This window comes from Thunnus thynnus, chromosome 7 (assembly GCF_963924715.1).
Source record: "Thunnus thynnus chromosome 7, fThuThy2.1, whole genome shotgun sequence".
In the NCBI taxonomy this organism is placed as follows: domain Eukaryota; kingdom Metazoa; phylum Chordata; class Actinopteri; order Scombriformes; family Scombridae; genus Thunnus; species Thunnus thynnus.
This window is the reverse complement of record NC_089523.1, coordinates 10,410,005-10,437,679: the sequence shown is the minus strand read 5'-3', so window position 1 is coordinate 10,437,679 and position 27,675 is coordinate 10,410,005. Positions and strand designations below refer to the sequence as shown.

The following is a 27,675-nucleotide window of genomic DNA, read 5'->3' as shown; positions in this document are numbered from 1 at the left end:
TGCTCCTCCCCCACTTATCAGCATCTCCCTATCTTCCTCTCTCTTTGCTCTCACTCTCATTACTCCTCCTCTGTTATGTAGAGTCTACAGTCAATTTTCTCTGTGCCATGCTAATAACATTTCAATGTCAAGTATCTATCCGTCTGTCTTTGTCTGCATGTCCTCTCATATGCACACACTCCCCTATGCCCACATGGCAGTTACTGAACAGAATTTTAAAATATGTGGAATAAATGAGCCTGTGCACTCCATTTAGCTGTTAAGCTATATGAATTTATTTGACATTAACCTTCAATTCAAACATTCAATAAGCATCCTTTACTGTATGCTGGGAACTAGAGTTGCAATTTAAGCGGGAGACTTAACCAAAGTGACATGATGCTTATTTTTTAGCTACTTCTGAGGATAAGTTCTGGGTCAAAATGTCCCGTCCGCCCTTTCATTACTACCTGACTGCTTTCCCTTTGTATTTGCTCCCCTCTATACCTCATCTTTTTCACTCCCCTCTCGTACTTTGTTGCATCTGCTATTTTCTTCCTCTTCTGCTGTTTCTTTGTCTTGCCCTGTGTGTTTTTGCGAAGACTCACTTCTCTGCTTCCACTTTATATCTATCCCAACCCCTTTGGGCTTTTTCTTCAACTGTGGTTTTAGAGCAATTGATTATACCACACTCCTCTTTACCATCGCTCTTTCGCTGTCTGCATCCCCATTACATGTACACACACTCATCTCTTTTCCTACCTCTCACTGTACAACTGTACTTGACTTTTCTTAGGATATTTCTTTGCGGCAGAGGGAAGGGAGCCATGTGACAGATGTACACACACACACACACACACACACACACACACACACACACACACACACACACTGATGCACTGTGCAAATAAGCATAAACAAACATACTCATATAAAGGACAAATCCTGAGAGACAAGAGGTCCAATCTCTGTTTGGAAGTGAGAAGAGAGGAGCGTTCAAGAGAGAGAACACACATATTTACATCCTTCCCATCTCTCACCCACTCTGACTCTGCCTCTCTCTCTCTCTCTCTCTCTCTCTCTCTCTCTCTCTCCCTCCCCTCTCTCCTCCTCTGCCTCTTTCACACACACACACACACACACACACACACACACACACACAAACACACACACACACACACACACATGCACTGACAGACCCCCCTCTTACACAGGAGTAGATAGAGAGCGGTGAAGAGCAGAAGGAGCTGGATGGCAGGAGAGAGGCAGGAGGGCTGTTGTTGATTGAACAAAGCCAGGAAAGGAGTGCGCAGTCCTGGGGAGAAGAGCAGCTGTGAAATGCCTCGAAGGGAGCCTGCCAGCTACTCCTGCAGAGACCTGAAGGTAAGCCTTGTGCACCGCTGATGGAGAAAAGCAGAGGAAGAGACAGAGAGAGCAAGGCAAAAGGAGGAGAGGGGAGGTTTTGAAGCCGCTGATGCATGGTACGACCATGGCTCCACATCCAAGCCTCTCAATTTGTCTGCGGATGGCATCGCATGCTGTGAGTGCATTATGTGTTTCATTGCACAGCCACAAATCCCTTCCGGAGTGGCTTGCCAAATAAAAAGTGTGCGTTACTTGAAGAAAGATCAATAACTATAAGGATAAGACAGCTACTGTAGAGAGAAGCAGAGAGGGATAAGAGGACAGATAGAGAGAGAAGATGTGAGACACTTCCAGAACAGAAAAAGGAAAGTGTTGATGGGAAAAGTGGCTGGATTACTCTCCTCCATCAAACACAACCTTTATCATCACATCTTGCTCCCTTCATCTTATATCACTGACTGCAGAGATGCATAGATCATCACCATGCATCCCCTTGCCCTCACGGCGGGGGCAGGGTAATCAAAAAGGCAATGGATTTCTCTGACGCAAGCAGAGAAAAGCCTGTCAACACTCCTGCTGTTTGTGCCTACTCGCGTATCGTGCTGTAGTTCTTTCAGTGCAATGCAGGAGTTTTACAAGCGCAGTAGCAGCAGGAGCAAACCTGGAGCGAATGTGCATCTGTGTGTTGCTGTAAGCGCGTGTGTGTGGAGAAGGAGCGGTGGGGGGGGTTGGATCTTGTACCTCAAGCACACATGTTTCTGCTCTTACACATTTAAATACGTTCAATAGAAGCAGGAGATAGAGCGGACGGACGCAGGGAAGTGACAGCTTTGCCAGTGTTTTCATGAATATTGTAGGCAACACCAAAAGCACTGAGAGAAAATCATTTATATTGATTCCCTTGAAACACTCTCTTTTGGCTGAGGATTTGGGTTGCTTGGTTTAATGACTGACGTACACCACTATTTTCTCCTCCAGCTCCAGTCCAGTGCACTCTGCAGGACACACATCTTGAGAGTTGTTGCTGTAAAACTTTGATGACAACGCAGTGGGCTTAGCAACCACATTAATCAAGCACAGTTTCCCCAAAGCTCCTGTCCTTCCTGGTATTGTCTCATCAGGGAATGTAAAGACAGCATCAAGGCAGCGTGTGGACTCAATCATCATTTTTTAATGTCTTCTCTTTGGCACAACGTGGAGGAATAACTAAGAGCAAGCCATCTCTGCTCTCATCATTAAACATATTTTAACATATGGCATAACTTAAACTCTTTGGAGCGAAAGGAAAGGGAAAGTACAGTCTGACAGAGTGATTTCTTAATACTAGCTTTGCAGCAAAACCTGCCTATTTGCCACACTTCAAGCTACTTTTATCACTGTAATCTACCATGACCTCGCTCACAGCTGGTTGAACCGTGATTGGCTATTTAAAGAGTGTTGGGGGAAGTGCAAACTGTTAAGATGTAATGGTTTTTGATGGATGGCCTTTTGACCTTATTATCAGCTCTATCGTTGTAGCTGCAACTCAGCACTGCGTACGTCGCTCCACTCATGCTGGGTTATTATCCATGTCCTGATCTCCCTAACAAGTGGACAAAAGAGGGCAAAGGGCAGATGTAATGCTCAGCAGGATCTAAGGAGACTCTCAAAAGAGAAGACACTGTGAATAATTAATTGGATCTGTTTATTTAGTCAAGACTGTGTGTCTCTAGGGGATGTGGAGAAAGCTCCGTTCTTCAAGCAGATCCACATTCTCTAATACCGCAGCGGCACATTTGTGTCAAGAGCTTAGCCAGGCGTGAAGATTTTTTTTTTTGTATTTAGTGCCCTGGAAAATGTGTGTGCATGTCAGAGTACTGCATAAAATTACAGTATTTTTTGTAGGGCTTTGATAGACCTACATGCCTTATTTATTCATCAGCAGTGAATTAGTTCAAATTTCTGCTTCAGTTCTAGTTTGCACACTTGGCTCGTTGAAAAAAACAAACAAAAACATACAAACATTGCATATAATTTAAAAGTCATAGCCTTGCACTTTGTGAGCACAATCCAATACAATACAATCTCTTGGTATTTGCATGAAACTGATAAGCAGCATAAATTTTCTTACACAATCTTGTCATCCCCCAAGGAAAATCATTCAGTTTATGCCCACATAAATCTGTAACCAATGCAAATTCAAGCCTTCATGTCTACTGGATTTTAAAGTGTCACCTACGATACTTATGTACCAGATTTATGGCACAACCCACTCACTGTTTGGGCAACAACCTCACTATGCATGGGTTTCTCCTACAGTCCTGTCACACTTAAAGTTGATACAGTACACATAGCTGCTGCTTCAGAAAACAAGCAGCACAAATAAACCTTCGCCTTCTGTTTGGTTGTAGAGAGATGACTGTTTTAGGGTTCACCTCTTTGCTCTGTGTTTGTCCAGCACAGCTATACTAACACACATCCTTGTCATGGATAAGAGATGATACAAGCCATGTTTCCATCAACATATTTTTATGTGCACTTTAAAGTATCTCGTTAGAAAAGGTTGCAAAAAAAAGTTTTCACGCTCGTTTGATGTGTTGGTTTTTTTTTTGCCTTTTTCAAAAAAGAGATGGCTGCTTCTTTTAGGTCGCCTTGCCCCATAGCATCTGTCAGTGTATTCATCCGCAACCATATTTCTACTGTTCAGGTGGACTGGAAGGAATAACGTTCGTGTAGCGAGACTGCCCACTCACCAAAAATATCATTCAGTGTAATCTGTCACAGATTACATTTTGACAACTGTGAAAATGCATTTCAGTGTACATCCCATGTCCGAGTTAACTGGCTCTCAATGACACCAGAGGAGAATCTTCATAATGACCCGTGTTCTTATCTTTCAGCAGCAGGTTATGTGGAAGGTAATAGAAGTTTTACCGTGTCTCTTTCTCCAGGCTTAGTCAGTAGGGTTAAACCAGTTTTGTCTGGAGTTATTTTAATAAAGGTGGATCCCTCGTACTATTCATGAGGACTCCTTTGTTAAGCATGGCGGACAATGGCAACAGATACATTGATGTCTCATGTGTACCTGATAAGCATTCAGGTCAGTCCAGTTTAAGTGAATCACATAAGGGTTCATGTTTCTTGTGCTACAGGATTCCTGCATCCATATAGTGCATAGATATTGCACCCCTTACTGTAGATGCAGGCTGATTTCAATATTGTTTAGCTTCTTATATGATTTAGAAACAAAAACACTATACAGCCAAAGTCATTTTAATTGGCCAGTATAACAAATACCCATGAATACGATTTGCTTAGATTGATGCAGAGACACACTGTCAGCTTAACTACTGGTGCACACTGATTCATGCATGTAAGGACAATTTAGCTTCATATACAATGCAAATAGAGGACATTCCATACATGTAAAGCACACTTCCACAATAAAGTGATGTTGTTAATCACTGCAGTACCTTTAGGAGGTGAACACATTCAGGCCTACTCTACATCTGGTGGGATATTTTTTTTTCTTTTTTTCAGGTTTTATATAAGCATCTATGAACCGTGAGCATCCATCACCCTGGGGAAGAACATCCCTGTGCATTTGCAGCTCATTAACAGTGATGGAAAAGAGAAATACTGCATGGATAATAAGGCCTGTAGAGTGACAGCATGGATTTTTTTTTTGTATTTGACATGTTTCTTCTTTTAAAGATTTTTTTTTTAAGATTAAGGGATTGCTGAGCATTTTTTTCAACACCAACTCGCTTCACATTTATACAGCTAAGACTCATTCATACTGTATCATCTGCTGTCACCCACTGGAGCAACGGATATTTAAGCTTGTTGGATACCTCGTCAGAACAAACAAAAAACAAACAAACAAGCCGATCTGAGGAATTAACATGCAACTGCGGGGTCACGATCCCATTTTAATCTGACTCGTTATGTGCTGACTACAGAGAAGGAGGCCCCTCAACGGGACAAGCACACGGGCACAGTGAAGCATGTCAGGAATTCCAATCAAGACCATTTGACCTTTGGCTCCTCCAGCATTCGCCATTCACCGCCTGGCTCTGCAGCCCCACCCCACTTTGCTCATGGCCTCTCATCCTCTCTCCTCCCATCCTCCCCTGCTCTCCTGTCCTCTACAGTGGGGTGAAGCAGAGGAGTAATGATCCAGTATAGTGGGATCAAGTTTGCTTGCACAGCAAGTAACATTTGATGCAGAGATTCACATTATTACTCTAGAGTCATACTGCACATATATTATGCTAAACAGAGATTACTACTCATCTCCACATAGTTCCCACTCATTACAATTTCTTCTTTTGCTTAGGCATCATTCTCTCCTGCTAAGTAGGAGCAGTGGCACAGGGAAGCAGTAAATCACAGCAAGAGCCTGACAGAAACGCCTGATAAGAAGAAGAAGCAGGGTGTTGGGGAGCATGCCCACCCAACCTCACACATCTCTTGTCTCTCTCCCTGTGTCTCTTTCCATCATGTCTCTCACGCTCAAGGCCAGCACGGTTGAAGAGGGTGTTATTTGGCTCCAGGAGGTGTTGGGTTTTAATCCCATCCAAGCTCCACTCAGCACGATTGTGAAATCTTGGCAATCATTTAAAAAAAACATACTCATCTTAGTGGAGGAGTGGGGTAGATCTGAAACATGTAGCAATGAAATAGCTCCATTCTTGGCTTGCACAACCATACTTTTTTTTTTTCTAAGGGTGTGAACAGAATGTACTGTAAGAAGGAGATTGAATGAGGGACAATAAGAGAGAAAGATATGTGTGTGTGTGTGTGTGTGTGTGTGTGTGTGTGTGTGTGTGTGTGTGTGTGTGTGAGAGAGAGAGAGAGAGAGAGAAAGAGAGAGAGAGTTGGACATATCATTAGGGAAATTGTTTCTCCAGTGTGAGTCAAACGTCTCGGTGCAGCAGTGTCACTCCAGAGAAGGTCATCCATGAGAAGGACACAACTGGATACACTCAGCTCACTATCGGGCAGGCATAATGGGAAAATGGGAGGGAGGGTTGGTATGAACTTTGCGTGTGTGTGTGTGAGAGAGAGAGAGACTCGTGCGTGCGTGTCTGTATGTGTGTTCACTGGGCCTGGAGCCAAACTAGCTCGGGACGTTTTTAGTCATTTGACCCACCCGACCTCAAAGTGTCATAAGTGAGCAGAGATAGGGATGAAGCCATGTTATTTTATGGGCCAATCTTAGCCCGGGACATAATCGTGACAGGTCCAGTAACCATGACTCTTCACTTTCACTCAAGGGAAGGAGCGAGGGAAAGTAGGGAATCCAGGAAATAGAAAGTTCTAGTGCCTCCATGGCCAAGAAACAAAGACAGCAGACAAGCTGGGACGGCCCTACCAGTGTAGATATCTATCTGATGCCGTGATTTTGTAAATATAGTTGTTTCAGTACTCTGAAAAGCTCAGCTCTGTTGCAGTCTTTCTCTTCCTTCTTTCTCCCTCTTTCTTTTCTTTTTGCCTATTTTTCACGGCCACTACCGTGTCAGCACTGTTCGCTGTATTTGATGAATCGACAGAAAACTGCAAGCTATGACCTCAAAATCTATGGATGAGTGCCCACTAATAGTCAAATTTGTATTGTAAACTAAGGGATACCGCTGAGTTTGCAGTGTCTTGCTGCTATTAGTAACCCTGTCATGGTCTTCGGCAGGATTACAACCCAATAGATGAAGTGTGAAAACACGAGCACTATTGTCAGGTGAGAGAAGGGTTAGTGAAATGCTTTTTTTTTAAATATAATGCTGATTTTTCACTACTGACAAGTTCACAATCTGAGGAGAAAAAGCTTGTACCCAACAGCAGCAAGCAGCAATCTAAGCATCTGCAAAACAAGCACGTCTCAAGCAGGAAACTGTGTTCTCCACAGACTAAAAAAGCTAAATTGATTGCCTCCATATAATGGGGGGCATATAATAAAAAGTAATTCATAGAATAAAACAGTTTCAAATTATGTTGATCAAGTGAGAATTATAATTCAGATAATTAATCTGTTGCTGGTGCTTTATCGGAGTGGTGATTTGTATTGATAAAAACCCCTCTATCGGCTCAGCTCTAAGCCAGTTTGTACCTTTCAGGGCTGCACACAGCACTGACAACATTAGTTTCTGAAGTTCTAAAAATGTAGGAAATTAAATCTTGAAGTGTGTGCTATTCAATACAGTACAGACCCTGGGGGAAAATTATAGAGCTTGCCACAGGTTAGAAGGAAAAAAGACACATTTTCCAGTGCTCTGTACAGATTATTGTTTACAGCATGCAGCGTCAGCAAATAGGGGAAATATATGTGCTGTAGATATCCCTTAGGAAGCAAGTTCCCTGGTTTACTAGTACCCCATTGGCTTTAAGCACAATAGATGAGTACTCTTGTTATCAGGACACAAACACAATTCAGCCAAAGCATCCTGTCACTCTCCCGGTAACAAGATAAATGCTTGTTACCCTCTTAAAGCACCAAGATAAAACACCCCAGCTGGTATCCATGTTCGAACACCTCTCATTTAGGCTTGTTGAGTCTGCTGCTGCTAACAGACACCGCAATCACAGCCTCGCTGAAAATACACACAGGTCTGGAGTTCACAAATCTCCAGGGAGTCATGTTTAATTCATGAGAGAACCTAAAATGAGTCAGAAAGCGAGACCTTGCAACCCCTTTAATGTATTCAGTGAGGTTTTTCAGAAGCTTTGTGTGTGTCCCACGCATCTCTGCTGTCCGTCTGTCTGTCTTTTTCCCTGCTCAGATGCCTGTCACGTCACTCTGCCCTTTGCTTTGGACCATCAATGTCAACACTACATTCCTGTGTGGATCTGATTTGTGACGTGGTCCTCTCACTTCTCCACTCTCGCCTTTGCATTCCCTCTCCTCACTTGTCAGCGATCAAATAGAGTAACATCAAAGACAGATGACAAAGAAATGTCAGATGTTGTTAAGGTCAGGAACCAGCGGCAAAAGTAATTTACCCATATTCTTTTGCTTGGTTGGTTACAAGGCCCTTTGTATCCCTTGTTCTTTTAGTAAATTAAAAGTAGTTGATTGTCAAACAACACCCAGGGGCTCTATAAGTTAATTGCCTCTTGTGGAACTCCAAAGGTGTTGTAAGATTGCTGCTAAAATTAGGGCTTTATCTGAGGTTCCCCCCAACACACTCACACCCCCGCTCCCCTCTATAGCAGTGGATGTTATTAAATCCTGCATCATTCAGGAGACAACAAAAGTGTTCCTTTTCTACTTCTCCTGTCACTTTGGACCTAACATAACAGATGTTTAAAAATACCTGTTTCGGCATACAACTAAGGAGAAGAGAAATAATCTTTAAAATAACATCACACATAATGTAGACTGTCAGCACTTCACCTATTCGCTCCACTGGAGCTAAAAACAACCACAAAGATAATATGTAATGCTCATTTTACATTAGATTAAATGTAAAGTAAAAGAAGCAATTGAATTTCCTATGACAGTAAGTGTTTATTTCTCTGCCTGCTTCTGATTAAAAAAGCAATCACTGCCTCTGATGCGAAGCATGCTTTGTCCATGGAGGAGCAGTCTCTTTGTATATAGAGAGTTGCGTTTCTGTATCTGTGTGCACATGTGTGTCTGTATGCGGGCACATGAAGCTGAAGCAACTGGCAATGCTGGCAATGACGAGCTTGCTCTTTGGGAAAATGATGCAGTTAAAAATGCTGCAGCTGAGGCTGCTTCATTGTACGGGCAAAGTAGCCAACAGTGTACACTGGGTCATCTCCCATGTGATGTTAACAGATAATCCCTTAGTTAGGTCTTTTAGCAATGAAAATGCTGTAACTTTATCACCTCAGTTTATTGTATTTGTATAGTGTATACAGTATACTGGGGACAAAATATGGCATTTTATGTATTTTGTATCCTCATATTACCTCTTCAAATACAATTTTATATTTGAGCATTTCTGTATTTATACTTAGTTTAGTATCAGTTAGGGGTGTGCCTGAATACAAATACGTTATACAGCAAAGCACAAATACTGTTTTTTTTTTTTTACAAATATTTATTTTGTACAAATATTTTAAAAATTATTTGTTTTGGGAAGAAAAAAAAAAACATGTTAAATACCAGCGTGCAGGTTGGTTACACCGTTATCTCAGTGTCTCTCCTCTGCTCCGCTGTTACGTACATCAGCAGGTCTCAACAAGGGGAGTCACATCCACCTGCTGCATGATTCACATTTCCTTATTTGGACATTACTCCCAGAGTTGGGGGTGTTCCCCAGAGATATAGCTGAGCTACTGACACACGCAAAGTGCTCCCAACTCTCCATAACCTGTTGTTCATCTTCTCCTTTCCACAAAGTTAGGTTGTAAAAAATAAATGAAAAGTGCAAAGCAATAATCACCTTTGAAGTTCTTCCTTAAACATTACACACTGTGCTGTCGCTGTGTTATGAGTTTATAAATAAGTAGGGGTCTGGTTGTGGATTTGCAATGCACTTGGTTTTAGCTCAGTAGTCACCTACGTAAGATAGTTTATTCATAAACACTTATTTCAACAATTTAATATCCCCAAATTAAAAGCGTAATAAAAACAAAAACTGTAATTTTACACCTATTTCCACTTTTATTTGAATACAAATACAAATATAAATAATTTTGCCGCCTCAACAAATATAGATACAAATACAAATACTGGGCCCTCTGCACATCCCTAGAATCAGTGTATTTACAGGGTAAGCTGAAAATGCATGGGCTGTTTATATAGACTGACTCCTGTTTTGAAGCCTCGAGTTTGCATTTTGACTGTCGCCATCTTGGATTTTTGAAGCCAGAAGTAACCATATTTGGACAAGAGGGTGGAGCTGACCCTAACGCTAGCTGCTAGCTGCTAGCCTGGTTAGCACAGTGCATTTACAGACTATGGTGGACTGTGATAATGCTAATGCTAATTTTGGCTAGCAAAAAACAAGCTTCAAACAAAATATAATTACCAGAAAAACTGAACATCATAAACCTTAAAGGGTCTTTTAGTACAACTGAACACCACCAAAATGTTACAATTAACTTTCATGACCTGAAAACACACTGAAATAGCAACAACTATGCCTATACTCCTATTCTAATCTGGGGTTATGATACATAACGTACATAACTAATGTTGTAGCTGTGGTAGTGACTTGTCAATCACAAGGTAGCCACACCCTAAAGCATACACTGCTTTATCGTCTATTTTACTTTGAATTGGGCCACAATTTACAAAATGAGCATCATGCTGTATTGAAGAAGACCTGAAACTAGCGATTGAGACCATAAACACATTAGGAAAGTGTTTACTGAGGTAATAAATCAAGTGAGAAGTAGGGTCATTTTCCCATAGACTTCTATACAATCTTTCTTCTTTTTGGAGCCAGTGCAGTTGCCCCCAGCTGGCCATTAGAAAGAATGCAGATTTAAGGCACTTCCACATTGGCTTCACTTTTCAGATCCTGAGCTACCCACTTGTCTTTTTATTAGTTGTTGTTCACCAGTATACACAATAATGCAGGCTGATTTATTGCATGAGGTGTGCTCTCTGGTGGCACAGTTGATTTGAACACAGTTTAACTGACAGTGAAATCATGGGAGTTGTATTGATAACATTTGGAAATGGTTCCCATTTGATAGATGAATTTATCTTTTACAGAATGTCAATGTGGAAATTATTCAGTTTTAAAATCCTAGTTAGAATTTACTTATTTGTTCATTCCAGTAGTGAAGTGCATACCACTAGATACCACCATGATGCCAGAAACCTTCCCCGTCTTCCCCAGTTCAGAGTTGGCATGAAGAAATTGTGAAGCTAACATATCCTATGATCTGGTATGGTGGTTATTAGATTACAACACTGTCTTGAGAAATTGTGTTTATATACTAATTTGTAACAGCGAATACATTTTGAGAGAAACTCAAAACTCATATTATGTTTTTTTATCCACATAATGACAAAATACTCTTAATGACCATAACTGCAAAGTCACAAAAAGTTGTAAACTGACAACATTTTTTTTTTCCTATGGCAATACATACTAACACATTTTCATGTTTATGTTTAGGCAATCATGGCCCTCGGTTAAGTTTAGGGAAAGATCATGGCTTTGGTTAAAGACTGAAAAACTCAAAAGTGACTTACAGCATTAGACAGGATGTGTTTACTTTAACATCTCACTGAAACCCTGATTTTTCTCTTATAAAAGTGTTTTACTTTCATCCATCTTGACCTCCTACGACTTTGAATGTGGTACAAAAATGTTGTAGAAAAATGCAGCAATTAGATTTCCTTCAAAACTGATTTGGCAAAGCAAATTAGTAATGATTTAAAAGAGTACCAGGTATGTTGATGCCTTCTAGATGCCACTATGACCATCCAACTTTTCATATATCTGATCTGACAGTGGTGAGTGTGATAGCTGTCCGGAGTGATAAATGGAATGGCACTATAGTTAAGTATATGGGATTCAGTGATTTAGAGGTAGTGGCAGCAGATGAGCAAATATCCATAATTATGAGTAAATAAATAAATCATGATATCAGCTTTGGGACAGATAACATCACCACTTTTGACTGAGAGATGCATGAGAGAGAGTCGTGTGAGAGAGCTGCTTCAGCTACTGAGCCATTAGTCCTCAGACTTAATTTTCTTGTAAATAATTGTCATTCATGATTTTTTGCATTGTGGTGAGTTACACAATTTAATAAAAACCTGGATATGAAAATGTAAAAATGAAACTCTCCTATACTGAAGTATGCTCTCAAACAGCAACATTTTTCACAAAGTAGAGGCTTGTGGATTTAGCATTTCATTTGCTTCCTAAAGCTGAAGTTTGGCACTAATGTTGTAACAGCCAATAACAACACAGGTTCATTTCTTGCACTTTGGTTTGCAGTGAAAGCTCCACGAAAGTGGTTGAATGGTGAAATTCTTTACATGGGCTACACTACAATTATATTTTTTGGGGTTACAAATGACATGCCACTGCAATAATGGCAGCTTCTTTACTTCTACCCATATCCCAGAATTTGCTGAAAAAAATGTCACGTACACTAATGAGACAAAGTATTACAACCAAAACAAATGCAAATATTGTACTCTGTTGAAGATTTGACCTTTTAAAGCTCATGGTTCAAACTACCCTTGTAGATTTCCATGGGTTCTAATTACACCAGCTAGCAAATATTGACATATTGACAAACTGAAGCAATTTAAATGACAGGTAGGAAATAATCTTCCTGGAGGGTTGCACTATATATCAACACAACATTGTTAGTGTAGATATAATGTATGTTCTTTTCAAAGAGGCTGTGTAATTTAGCTGAGGGCTGAAAGGTTGAAGGGCCCACTGGGTAAAACTTGTATATGTCTTCTGAGTGCACTGTAGCTTTGACCTTTAGTCTCTATTGCAATGGTTGATTTTAATGTCAGTGATCAATGCAATGAAGCTCATTCTGTTGTTGCAAATGCCAGCAAAATGCTTACATTGTTTTGGCTGAATTTTAAGTGCCTCAGTGATGATATACTTTCTTATGTCCCACAGGTGTTGAGCTTCAGCTGAGGATGGCAGGAGATTCTCGAGTCCTCATGGACCACAACATGGAGATAGGAGTCACGCCTGCACAGGTAAACTGCTCAGCTACCGCTGGCCAAACACTGTACTAGTTACTAGTTTTCTCATAACTGTGAGAGAAAATATGTGAGAGGCATGATGTGATGAGAAAGGCGGCATGGTTGTGGGGGCCCATTGAGGGAGTAAGCCAAGAAAAAGAGATGGAGAAGATATAGAGAGATGGGAATGATTAGTAAGGACTGAGCTGTGTGTGTGAGGAAGAAAACCAGACTGATGGCTTTCAAGAATGGTGGGAATAAAGAGGATAAAAAGGCTGTTAGATATACAGTAGATATGCTGTAGTATACATACTTAATAGATCAACTAAGAGGTACAGATTATAGATCAAGCACCACATAGTGTAACCAAATCTGTTTTTCTAGCTCAGATAAGTGCATGTTTCAGTTTGCTTAGCAGTGGGAGGCAAGGAAGAGACACCTCATTCACTCCCAATAACGAGTGGTGGAGTTGCACTGGTTATCTGTCCTGATTCTTCTTATACTGTCTACTCAAGCGCAGCCGGGAAAGCTCAATGAGAGAAAACACCCACCACTTACTACTGCCATGCAGAGAGAACTAATGAATTTGTTTATGGACCATCACCCCCAGGGACTGTATTGACTACAAAGGCCAAAGATTGGGTGGCACTGCTTGTGACAACTTCATTCATCACTCAATTAGCCCCAGCCCAAAGTGTGAAAATGAATGGACCTATTTTGTCTGTCTTTCATTTGAAAGCTGTGTAGTAGTGATTAACAACAATTTAAATAGCTGAACATCAACTGATTTTGTCAGTGGAAAGTTTGAATCTAAAAAATGGGGTTGACTGGCTGTGTTTCGACTCTACATTTGATCCAATATCTCTGAGCACAGTTGGTCATAAGGGAGCCCGCTGACATTTAGTGAATGCATTGTCATCAAGCCACTAATTGCAATGCCGGTCAATAAGCATTGTCTTTCAATTCTTCTTTGTCAAAACGTTCCTTAAACAGAGATCACTTCAAATCAATATCTGAAAATTCAATACACGCAGGCCCAGCCGAACGTGCATGCACACAGGACAGCAGTGAAACAGCACCTGACATCTCAATGAAACTCTCCTATCTTGAATAAACCTGTCTGACAGATTTTATTATCTGGGTGCTACAGTCGAAGGCGCTGAGAGGATATTGTGGTGCCTTTAGATTATGTCCTTCCCCGGCTGAACTGTGAGAGTGATCGTGTTTGTGATAGAGCAGAAGAGCAGTCAGTGCAAGCACAAAAGGACATAACTTTCCTGGTGAGGTGAGCATGACCCTCGAGAGAGACGGATCACAGGTGTCCGATTAGCAGTGAGAGATTCAGAGGGCACAGAAGCTGTTTTCGTGCCTCAACACAATGCATTTCAATTATCAACTCAGATTGGAAAGTGTCAGTGTGCTGCCAACATGTCCTTGGTCTTTTTGAAAGGTGCCTTGCAACTGTGTCCTACGGTGTGTGTCTTTCCGTCTGAATCTATGCATGGATCTGTCCAAAAAGAGGGCAGAGCAACTGGGCAAATGCTATGCAGTCCTGGGAGCAATCTATTTCCAGGCTGTGTGACAGTCATTGTCTTTTGTATCCCTAAATGTTCTCAACCCATGCAAAACATCAAATATTTAAATCCTGTGTGTACAATATTTGAAAGCCTGTTTCTTGACAAGTGCAATATATGTGGCTAGGCACATGTCTCTCTTTTTAAGGATGCCATAAGCGTCCATTGGGGGAGGATGGAGGATGTGCTGCCAATGTCCCATAGGGTGCGAGGGGAGGGAACACAGGGGACAGGGAGGGAGGCAGGGCACAGCTGTGGAGCCAGATCGCCTCACTGGAGCTGGGCCAACATTGACAAAGACCTGGGAGTCCTTGTGCTCTTGTTGTGTCCTTACCCTCTCTTTCTCCCTGTATATACACATACATCCACTGACACCTACAATGTCATTGTGGAGCAGCATGGAGCAGCAACTGTGTAACAGCTTTTAATTTTATTTGCCTCCCCTCCAGCAGCACAGAGCAGTGTGGTTCTGCAAAGGCTACAAGAAAATCACATAAAAAAAGGTTATCCTCCAGTAAAAACACGTTATAGCTTTAGAAAAAAAATATTTATGGAAAGAAATTAGTGTGGCCATTGTGAAAAAACTTCAATTGCTACTGTTCTCTCTCTCTCCCTTTCTTTCTGTCTTTGTTTGTTTACTTTCTTTCACTCTCTTTTTCCCCTTACTTTGCCTCTCTCTATCTGTCTTTCCTCTTCCACATAGGTGAAGAAGCTTCCCAAACACTTGCGGGAGGCTCAGATCTCAACAGAGCGAACCCACTTGATTTCCGACCCGGCGAAGAAGCCGCGTCAGCGATATGTGCAGAAGGATGGCAAGTGCAACGTTCATCACGGAAATGTGCAAGAGACCTACCGTTACCTCAGTGACTTGTTCACAACACTGGTGGACCTACGCTGGCGTCTTAGTCTCTTTATTTTCACCTTGGTCTATGTAGTCAACTGGCTTTTCTTTGGCTTTCTGTGGTGGTTGATTGCACTCATTCGTGGGGATCTGGTGCACGGTGACGAGGAGGGCTGGACCCCCTGTGTGGAGAACCTCAACAGTTTTGTCTCAGCCTTCCTCTTCTCCATTGAAACAGAGACCACCATCGGGTACGGTTATCGTGTAATCACAGAAAAATGCCCTGAAGGTATCATACTGCTTTTGGTGCAGGCCATTTTGGGTTCCATTGTTAACGCCATGATGGTGGGCTGCATGTTTGTCAAGATCTCACAGCCAAAGAACCGTGCCGAGACCCTCATGTTCTCGCACAAAGCTGTCATATCAGTGCGAGACAACAAGATGTGCCTGATGTTTCGGGTTGGTGACCTGAGGAACTCTCACATCGTGGAGGCCTCGATCCGGGCAAAGCTGATCCGCTCGCAGCAGACCAAGGAGGGGGAGTTCATCCCACTCAACCAGACTGACATCAACATCGGCTTTGACACGGGAGACGACCGCCTCTTCTTGGTGTCACCGCTCATCATCTCTCACGAGATCAACGAGAAGAGCCCCTTTTGGGAGATGTCACTGGCGCAAATGGAGAAGGAGGAGTTCGAGATCGTGGTTATCCTCGAGGGCATGGTGGAGGCCACAGGTATGAAGGGGGGTAGATGGTCAAGGGAGGAGGAAAGAGAGGGAGAGAGGTGAAATGAGAGAATATGGATGATAGACAGATGGATAGATGAATTGTTGGATGCAGGAGGTGAGCTGAGTGGGAAGGATGATGGAAAGACAGAGGAGGCTCATAGGGAAAGAGGCATTGCTTAAAAGAGAGGAGGGGCAGGAGTGAGTACCTGGAAATGCTGCAGATAGGAAAAGATAATAATGTAATGGATGAAAACAGAGAGAGACTAACATTAACAAATAATTGACTCTCTAAGTAAGACATAAATAATATTAATGCATTTCAGCTTAAAGTTAGCACAGGTTTTGATGAAGTTTTTATTATTTTAATGATGTCATAACCGCTGACAATGTGTTTGAGGAAGTATTTGTTATTTCAACTGAGGCAGATAACTGTCTACTACAACTGCCTTGCAAATGTTTCTTTGTACTTACTGCTGCCCGCATTTCCACTGTTGCTACTTCAAGGTTATGTCTTTGATATTGTTTATTTCAAAATGAATGAAGTGTAGCTACCCACACTGCTGGTCTATGTTTTGTGTAAAGGCCACGCGGTCCCGGAAATTGCTCCAGGCTAGTTACATTTACAAGGCAGACATGACCAGGTGTTTCTGTAAAGTTCCACAAAACTCCTATTTCCCAAGGCAAGACTGTCGAGGCTGAAAAAGAAAATGTAGCATCTTCAGCTCAACAATCAAAATGAGATAACAGCAGGTTATTATGACCGTGTTTCATTCATGGGATTATCAAAAACACTTAATTTATGATATTTAAAGCTAGTGTTTTGTCATCTTTGAAGAACCTTATATGAAACATCAATCCCCTTATTATTCATCATTATAATGTGATGAATACAGACCTTTACAGCATGATGGCCCACCGCTAGCTGTTAATTTGCTGTTCTAATGTGTTTTCTGTGGGGTATTGGCTAAAGCAGGTATTGTTTATATGCCTAAGCTCCGTTGTTTATTGGCCTTTGTTCAAGGACTAATTATAATACACTCATTTTAAATACAATGCATTATACATGTTACTAATTTACTTTATTGGATATCATCATACTTTGCATCAATAAATGAGACACACTGGTTGATTAGGAGCATTTAGTCTCATGGACACACAATTGTTGTTTTAAAAAAATGTACAAACCGCAGAGCTCCCTAATGTGATCAGGCATGGCTTTGCATGCATCTGAACAATTCTGCTCTATTTCATTTTTGATTTCTCTATTTATTAAATTTTTTCTCCAAAGCACCATCATGCTTCCTGCTCACGCTGCTGGATACTTGACTCAGGCATTAAATCACCTCTCGCTTCACCGGCAGAGACCATGGCATCATGCAGGGGTTATGTCATCATCATCCTTGACCGCTAGGCAACAGACCAATCTGACCATTCACTGTCCCTACCCCCGCTTCTTTCCCCAGTTAACCTTAATAAGACTTGTTAAACAGGTTGCAGAGTGTAAGCCTGGGAATTCAAGTACACTAATGTTATTTTTACCCATTTTGCACCCATTTTGAGTTTTTGCAATCATGACACTTCAAATTTTGCCGTCAGCTTTATATAAATACTTGCAGTACTGCATTTGACACTCATGCTGAAGTCAGGATGGTATTAACTCAAAACCACATGTTTGAGTTTGACTAAAGCCTGTAAAAAGAACTTTTTTTCGATAATAAGTGTCTTTTTAAATGAAGTATAAGATCATAGCTGAATAGGCATCTCACTTGCCATTTGAAATTGATGAATCGCCCTTTCAGAGTAATTATGCATCAATCAATGCAAGGCCAGTGCTGTGGTACAAAATACTATTTATCTGATCCCATATAAAAGCTTATTACTACTAGTAACAATAGTAGTAATGCCAGGGTAGAGATACAGTAAAAACATCTCATTTACTAAATTATTTCCTTAAAAAGTTTTAGAACATACATTTATGGCCCCATATCAAGCAACTAATGATTTCATGAACTCAATCCAGTTGAGAAAGATTGAAATCAGCATCTGATGATGTCCATAAATTGTTCAGGCATACTCTGTAGAGTAAAAACTCTTGAGTAAAATATTTACCACATGGATGGATGCTGTCACAGACTTTGGTAGTGACAGATAAGTGGGTGCGAAATGGCTTCATTTTCTCCTTAATGGCCAGCCATCACTTGTTTCCTCCATTGACAACCACCCGGTTTTTAGCATAATTGTGAGTCAGGCTCTGAAAATCACTAACAGCATTTGCTTTTCAGGCACTCCCACTGCATTTGAGATAAAACATAAAACATGATAACACAAAGAATATTGTGCCTTCCCACTTGATGACACTGCATAATTGCACTAATGAAAATAAATAAAATAGAGAGAACATGCAATTAACTCAATTATATTCTCTAAGTTAATAAACAGAATGAAAGAATGTCACAGCACAATACATTTATCCAATTAAGGGTCTGATTCACATTTTTTCAATATATTGAAAATATATTAATCTATATAATTGAGGCCCATAAAACAACATGAAATCATGAACATCGAAATTAAGCTAACCTGACTATCACACTTAGTTATTGGCTATCATTTTCTATGTTAACAATAGGTGATTCAAACGAATGGTAGACTTCCAACACAATGACCGCAACACCAACATCTTCACTGTAGTTGGAACATTATTCGCCTTAACTCTAGAAGCTGCTAAACGTGACAATGTGCAGAGAGCTACAGATAAATATTTCTGTTTTTCCTCACTTATTTTATTTACTAATCCAAATGTACATTTTATCTTATTTCCACTTTACTTTATTCACAAGGGGAGTTTGTGCCTAGTGGCACAGTGTTGTTTTTTTTGTTTTTTTTAATTAAATCTTACTCTTAGTAACCACTCCTTGTTTAAACATGTGTAAATGATCAGGCATTGGTTAGATAGAAAAGTTGTCACCTGTGGATGCCTAAGCAGCAACCAGCTGTCCCCAAAATAATGGCAAAGAGATCCCTTCATGAGTATTCACTCATAAAACTACCAATTGAACAAATTGTCTTTGGCAACCCATGGCAAGAAATTGTTCTATAAAGATAACCAAGCTAACATATTGCGCCAAACAAAAAGTGATTTTGCTGCAGTTTACTGTAACATTTCTGGTACTTGTACTTCTGTGCCAGAGGCGCAGTCATGTGCATCAGTGTTGCTGACAACAAATCTTGTTTTCCATATTGAAGTGTCTGAAGATATCAGGTTTAAGACTGCTGATTGTCCTCTGATTTCCTTTACAGTAAATTATTTATATATAAAATAAGGCCTGCTTCATACCGTTTCTCAGAATCCAGAAAGCATCTTGCATCAATATTAAACAAGAGTGTCTGCACTCATGTTTTTGGTTCAATACTTTCCAGGAAAATCCAGAAAAACAAATACCTGTGGCAGGGCCCAAAAGTAAGTTTTAGAAATAGTTACTAGTAGTGGTTTGTCCTAAGCATTAAAATGGGTACTGCCATACTGTAATTCAAGTCTGGGCCAGCTGGTGAGTTGACAACAGATATAACTGCTGAAAAGCTGTTACAAAAATGTTTGTTTTTGAAGTTATTTAAAGCAAGGGCACACTATCATTGATGCAACACAACCAGAACCAGGCCCAGCCAATGTAGTCCAGTTACAGAGTACAGTTCTAGAAGTTTCAGACCTCCATTTCAGGACCTGTAATCCAGTCTAAACTGCTGAATCCTTTGGAAAGGAAAGTAACAGCAGCAGCAGTTAACGGCACTCCTGTTGTAGATAAAGACTGTCCTCCAAAGAAAAAGCCATTTCAGCAAGTGCCCCAAAACGACATGTTTATGTTCAAGTGACAAAGCCCTCTAGTGGCTATAGGAATTATGGTTCTTTTACGTCAGGAGCAAAGGAGGAAATGAGGTGACATTATAATAAAACAATAAAGTCAGCGGAGGGAGGAGGTGAGGTGGTTGGATGCGTCAACACAACGTCAGACTTTAACACAGGAGATCCTTTTTCCAACCGACATTTGTTACTTTTAACCATGACTGCTGTCGCTCCCTGACCTCAACCACAAGGTTATTATTGTAACCATGTCGACGAAGGTCCTCTAACCTTAAAGAAGTAGTCATTTTAAACTCCAACCACACTCTTTCCCTAAACCAAACCAAAGTTGTGCCTAATTCTAACCAAACCATAACCATAGCATTGTAACACCAAAAACTGATTTTTCGACAGTGATTTGTAACAGTTTTGGAAGGCACAGGAAAATTATAATTATGAAAATTATAATAATTAGCACGATCACCACACTTGTCAGGTATAACATAAGTGATCAGGCTGTATTGTGCTTTAATTATATTCCCCACAGCTCTAAGTTTTGTTTGTTTGTTTTTTTGTTTGTTTGTTTTCTTACAACTAAAGCCAGCAAAATGTATGTTTAAGGAAGGAAGAGTACTCCTTTTTTTAAACGTGTCCACAGGAAAAGAAAATCTGTCCTGAGACAAGCCCGGAGCATCTTGGTCTCTGGTACTGGAATGAGTTTGAGTTGCCCTTATACAGGTTACTAAGCTTAGTCAGCACACTTTGTAGTCAGACCTGAGTGTATACATGAAGCCTTGAAGGGGAAATCAAAAGTCACCACAAAACACAAGGGAAAACTAAAAATGAGTAAAAGAACACAGAATACAAGATTAACTGTAGTCATACAAATTATTATTAGCTTTTTATTGAATTGAGACCCGATAATGTTCTCTCAACTTACTGTATAAACATGATTTCTTTTGACATAAACCACATCAATAATCTACAACAAATGAATGGGAATAAGTCACAGTTTAGGTGTTTTCTAAGACAAAATTATGGAAATATATATGTTTAAAATGTGTGCAATAGTATTTTTCTCAACTTATTTTTTAATAGCAAGATTAATAGGCAAGATTAATGAAAGTAATTTAGTCAAAAGAACACTACATGAATTTGGCATCTAGGCTTTGACCTCATCAGTACCTGCAAAGATACACCAAACTCAGCAGAGAATGGTAAGTGACGACAATGACCTTCCACACAGGGTAGACTCAGAGTTTACAGGTGGATACTGGGATGGAGGTGGGGCTACATGAAAAGCACTAGCAGCATGTGATTGCAGTGGTTAGACCTGCAATGACGCTCTGACATTTTGACGTGCCAAGGCATATAAAGAGCAGGTGTAAGTAATAACATTAACAATGGCCATTTTCCATTTGGGTGTGCTGGTATGATAGTAAGCACAATACCTAAATGGAAAGCAGCCAAATTACACCTGTGTTTGACAAAGATAACGCGGGTGCTTTTAAATGCTTTATCCTGTTTACTATATTTGGGTTGAGACATGTTCTGGTCTGCTCTTATTGTTTAGATGATGCTAAGATGTGTTTTCATTTGCATGCTGTGGAAATCCTCAACTTCAGCTTTTGTAATGCAAGAAGCAACAAAATTTACATGATCCCTTTCAAGACATCCATGTTTGCTTTTGTTGCTTTTTCACTGTAGGTCTCTTGGAGAACCACAGTTCAACATAATAATATATTAGAAGACAGTAATATATGAATATATGTGCCCAAAATGTGAAATAGTGACCATGGTACAGCCCTGTACTTTACATAATAAAAAATTAATGTAATACAGTAGGTAACAGAATGCAGAAGCTGTTTTCACGGTATGTCTACATGGCAGTGGGTGGTGTGTTCATGTGCTGCCAAACATCATTGCATCAATTGCATCACAAGCTGTTTTGTGCATTCATTCAAATCCAAAATTCCAACAAAAAGCAACGATTGTCATTAAAAGAATAATATAAATGTAGTAACCTCATCTGTTTCAATGGCTGCCATTCATCCGCTAACTGTCAAGTCTTGAAGCATATGAACACATCACAGCACAAATGTCCTCTACACACACAGTACACTTTTTCAGCCAAATGTAAAAAACAAAAAAAACATAGTTGTTTTCAAAAAAGATGCAAGACAAAAAAGCCAGTTCACTTTTCTGGAGCCAAGAGCTTACTGTAGCAGTACAGGAAAAAGAGAGACATTATCATACATTATTTGTTTATGCTGATAGTGATAAATTGAGAGTGTGTCTTCAATTACAGAAAGTCTGTAGTGTCCCTCGTAGTGTCTGAAAATCTGTTTGTGTGTCTAAGTGTGTGTGTGTGTGTGTGTGTGTGTGTGTGTGTGTGTGTGTGTGTGTGTGTGTGGAGGATGGAGAATAGTACTTAACTGTTTGTATTTGTGAATTGATTCAGTCACTTGAACAGGTTGTTCATTTTAATCACAATAATCAACATGCCAGTGCATTATCAAAATACTGTAGCATTGCCTGTGAAAAGTCTCAGTCATCCTGTTCATAAGACATTTCAATGTCAAAGGCAGCTGGACTCTTGGATTTAGTCCACCTGAGTAACATCCTAAATATAATAATTAAAATTGTATGCAGCATCTTTTAAATGCTAATATGACAAGATACTAATAGATCCTCACAAGTATTTTTAATGTATTTGGACTGCAAAGTATTAGCTAAACTAGGAATTTAAAACCAACACATCAAACATTGTGCCAACAACCTTAACAGACACTATAGAAAACCCATCTCATTAGAAACCGAAAGACACTATATTGTCTTTGATGATAGTCACAGAAATAACAAACATTTCACAAGTTAAAAGTGGAAACTAGGCCACTCATTTCCAGAGGGAAAGCTGAATAAAAGGTGCAAAAGCCCCTCCTCTCACGGTGACACTAGACACCATATCAATGTGGCATCTACATCTATTTTAGAGCACATGCTTAATGTTATTGGGGATGTTATGCATTCATAGGGAAACAACACATTGCGTAACTCAACAGCTGGGTGAGTTAAAATTAGTATCCAAGATGAGTCGGATGTTTTCAGTTTAAAATGATACTACACCCAAAACTGTCTTTTGAGTATCAAACAATTGCCTTCTGAAGGCTTGAAAGGTGACCGTAAAAAGTTGCTGCTATGGTTAGCTTGTGACCATGTTCCTGAGGAAGAGCCTAATTAACCAAATTCTATACACCTGTGTGATAAACAAAAAGCTGTGGGGGAGAAAAAAAGAAATAAATGAGTGTGCTTCACTGAAACAAGTGTGATAAACTTTTTAAAACTTTTTATGTCCATGAAGAATGCTTCAGAATGTAAGCTAGTTAGTGATGAGTCTGCTACCGAAGGTAATGATATTGTAACCCTTCTATAAGCACAGGTAAAGCCCTCTACTGGACTCTATGAGTAATACTCTCCTCCAATCACGTGCACGCAATCGCTCACTGAAATTTGCATAGAAATTTGCATAGCAGGCCAATCAGGACGCACCTACCGATAACGTGTGTCCCACACAGTAAAAAAGGCAGCACCTCGCTGTCGCTTACCATCCAAAACCACTTAAGCAGATGGCATAGGAGCAGCAGGGTCCATAGGAAGAGGGCTCCACCTGTTTACAATATTGTAACCTCCATTCTATCTCACACAGGCTCCGCCCTCCACTGGCTCCACCACTCTATTGGTACATTAGGCGGAGACCAATGAATGTCACAACATTGTCATGACATGTTATCAGACTGCCCCACTGAGCCTGACTGGCTATAGGTTAATCACCGCAGCCCTCCTACTACTTTATAATAATCCCAGCCACTTAAGCAGATCAGTAGGAGGCCCAACCCAGTCCAGTTAAAATGTATATCACGGCCCAACATCACAGGGGTCACAGATCATACAACAAAAACCCTGCACACCCAATTCCCTGAGTCATCATGGAGTATGGGAGAATGCAGGCGCATATTGCCTCGGGGGTGGGGGGGTCAGGTGTACCACAGCTGACACTCATACCACCCTTTTCACAAGTCCTGAGAGCATGGACCTTGAAAAGGAGCCGGTCATGTCCAAGAGATAGAAGCTTATGAACGGACAAATCATAGACCAAGACTCTGCCGTGCATATGTCTTTGACACTCACCCCACTAAATAAGGCTATTAACGCTGCTACACCAAGTGTGGAATGCACTCGGACCACAGTGGGGGGGTCCTTGCCTGCCTACCTGCAAGCTTGGGGGATGCACTCACAAAGTCAACTAGCTAGGTACTTCTTGAATAGGGCTTTACTGGCCACTCCCTCTCCACAGCATATGAACAGCTGTTCAGTGCACCAAAAGAGGGCTGTGCTTACAACATAACATGCCAACGCACGTACTGGGCACATTAGATGCAATTTTCCCTGATGTCCCCATGGGGTGGAGGACAAAATGCCTCTAACTGAATAGTTCTCAACCTAAACAATCTCCTTATGTTCTTGGGAACAAAGGAGGGGTTTGGTCTGAGAGTAGCACCACTGTGGTCTGTGGTCTGCACCACTTGTGCAGACAGACCAGCCTGCATCAGCCTGTCCCAGGACAGGAGCAAAAACCTGGAGAAGTTGGCCCAATGTGGGCAGCATGCCTATCGCGCCCGCCTCCTGGGATAGAGCCCCCTACACTTGAGGAATGGACCAGGGCTGGGCCACCAACATCTGGGTCATCTCTGCGAACCATGACACTGAACGGTGTTCCAGAGATATCAGGATGACTAACAGTTGGTCTTGTCTCACTCTCTCCAGCAGAGGAGGAATGACACAAAGAAGAGGAAAGGCGTAAAGCAGCTTGGCCGTGTCGCATGAGCAACGCATCCACCCCCAGGGGTGGATCATCTTGTGGCATCAGGGAGAACCAGAGTGGTCAATGGGTGTTTTTTCTGTTCTCCCAAACCGGTTCCAAATCTGCTGCACCACCTCAGGGTACAGCACTCATTCCCCAGATAGCAAAACTGCTGTGGTCCAGTTCCGGCCCACACCCAACATTTTCAGCACTCTCATCCGGCCCGCATGGAATGATGGCACTTGGGCTGTCCACTTCTGTTTCCCAGATCTGGGCCACAAGCAGACTGTATGTCAACCAAGAACAAACCAGATAAACCAGAACTGGCCCACATCTAGAATACACATACCTGAGAGCACCGCATCTTTACCAAAAAAGTACTGGAGAACCAAGAGCACTGCCTGACGTTCGAGGAAGTTGATGTGTCGGTTTTCCCTTGAAGGCCATTGGCCACCTATCGCTCCCCCAAGCTGTCAGGGACGCATCTGTGAACACCGCTATGTAAGAGGTCACTCGACCCAGCCATCAATAGATGCTGTGGGGAACTGCAATAATGCCTCTTACACTGATGGGGGAACGTTCACCAAGCTGTGCTTGTGCCTCATGGGATCCAAGCACAGGCTGGCTAACCACCTTTGCAGGCAGCGCATGTGCAGGAACCCCAGTGGAATGACTGGATTGCCCATTGTCTGTCTGTGTTCCAACAGAATGGCCTGCAGACTGACCGAGTCACAGATAGTCTGCCTGCTGGCATGGCTGGGGAGTGCTCCTCTTCCAGTTCATGGCGAAATCTAATCAGGTTAGGTGCAGCACCATCTTGACTGTGTGGAAAATGGCCCATTCCTTGGACGTGGCCATGACAATGAGGTCATCTAAGTAAAAGAAGACCCTCATGTCCTGGTCATGCAGCGGCTGCAGCGCTGCGCCCACACACTTGCTGAATGTGCAGGGAGCCAGAGAGTACCTAAACAGTAGTCTGTTGTACTCATAGGCTATCCCCTGAAAGGCAAAATGCAGGAACTTCTTGTGTTTCAGCGCCACCTTGAGGTGGAAATAAGCATCTTTCAGGTCGATGGCAGTGAGCGAGTTGCCTGGTTGAGTCAGTTCCAGGAATTTCCTGATGGTTAGGATGCAGAACGTTGTTTAGGCTATACATTGGTCCAGAATTTAATCCAAAATGGGTCAGAAGCCTCCCATTTTCTTGGGAACCAGGAAGTACACAGAGTAAAACCCCATCTCTCTGTCATGAATGGGAACGATCGAGAGCCTGTTTCAGTGACAGGTCCTGGATCTCCTTGGAGAGAGAATCTGTCTCCTCTTGAGAGGATAGATTTATCTCCTTGATGCCTGAGAACGGAGGAGAAACTTGGTAGAACTGGATTGAATGGTCCAGTCTCAGTGTTTTATCCATCCACTCTGATAATGCGTAAGTGTGATGCCATTCCTCATAAAACTGTGTCAGAGGACAGGCAACCAGCTGGGGGCCAGCAGCCAGGGAGTTGTGACATTCCAATTCAGCCCTCTAAGTTGCCATACCTTCCATAAACGGAAAATTGGCCCTTGGGCAGCAGGTATCGAAAGGGTCGAACCAACGAAGCAGTCCGTGAACGCATCACTGTCGGCTGCCTCAACACGGCATTAGATACTGTGTCACTGCACCCATCACCGTCTGTATTTCCCACAGAAATAACCTGAGGGGAGCGGAGCAGACTTGATGAAGAGTTCAATGCTGAGCTTTTTTCAGCTAGCACAGCCTGCAGCTGAATGAGGCCAACCGCCATCTGCTTCCCTGAGAGAGGGAAGAGAGGCAGGGGCGCCAGCTGAGTAAGTGCTTCCTGCATTACGCTGACTCTGAGACGCTATCATCCCAGCATCACAGAGGGCTGGAGAGGTGGAAGAGGGGAGTATGGAGGATTGTGCTCTTTGGTGGAAAATGTAATTTGTTTTTATTAAAACATTTTCAACAACAGGCACATAACAGCGTACATGAACATGAACAGTGGTGGGAAGGGGCAGTGAACTCCACTGACACATCTGGGAGGAGCCCTACATGCTTTGCCACCATGGCCATAACCTCCAGGAAATCATGGCGAACTGAAGTCGGTGGTGGATTTCCAAAGGTCAGTAATGTTGCAGACACAGATGAGAAGTTGTCTCACCCTTGTTGTGGAGATCAATCTCGAGCTCTCGTTCACACTTGTCACAGTGAAGTGAGACGTCACATAGCCGAAAGTGGTCCCACCGTTGCCAGCGTTGAGTCGAAGAAAGTGCCCAGCAGTGCATGCAGGGCAGTGGCTGCATCATGCCGCTTTCTGCGTGGTCTCGTCCAAGGCACTCATTGCCAAAGAGATGCCCGGCGGCGGAGGCAATGAGACAGGTAGGAACAAGCATGGAGTGGTGACTCCATCTGCAGAGAAGCAAGATCAGTGAGGTAATTTCGCCGTCGCTGAAATGAGAAGGATGGGAGCTGCTGCCTTCTATACTGCGTAGGACACACGTTACCGAGGCACGTCCTGATTTACCAGCGATTGTGTGTGTGTAATTGGAAGAGAGTATTACCCATAGCGTCAAGTAGAGGTCTGTCCTCTACTGGACTCTATGGGTAATACTCTGGGTAATAGCCTGTGTGAGACAGAACTGATAATGAGAGCATCTATTGTTCCCACTGAATTTATAAGTAACAATGGACTGCCTCATTTGTGAATTATGTGTTTTGTAATTCCCGTTTCTTATATCTTATTTTTGTCTGTATCACAGTAAGCCATTCGCTGCATGGCTATCTATAGCTCAGTTTCTCCACAAATAGAGCTTTCACAGCAGAGATTTTATCATCACAGGAAAGCACAGGCGTAATTAATAATGTTA

General features: G+C 41.8%; 1 protein-coding gene across 1 annotated transcript in view; it reads left to right on the top strand.

The window, feature by feature from the left end:
• The first annotated feature begins 1,143 nt into the window (after nt 1-1,143).
• kcnj5 (potassium inwardly rectifying channel subfamily J member 5) overlaps nt 1,144-27,675 on the top strand; it is a 29,706-nt gene continuing 3,174 nt past the window's right edge. The window contains exons 1-3 of the mRNA XM_067594254.1: nt 1,144-1,362; nt 12,900-12,982; nt 15,245-16,118. Of these exons, the coding sequence (XP_067450355.1) occupies nt 12,920-12,982; nt 15,245-16,118 (937 nt within the window). The 5' untranslated portion in view covers nt 1,144-1,362; nt 12,900-12,919. The remainder of the gene's footprint in view (nt 1,363-12,899; nt 12,983-15,244; nt 16,119-27,675) is intronic.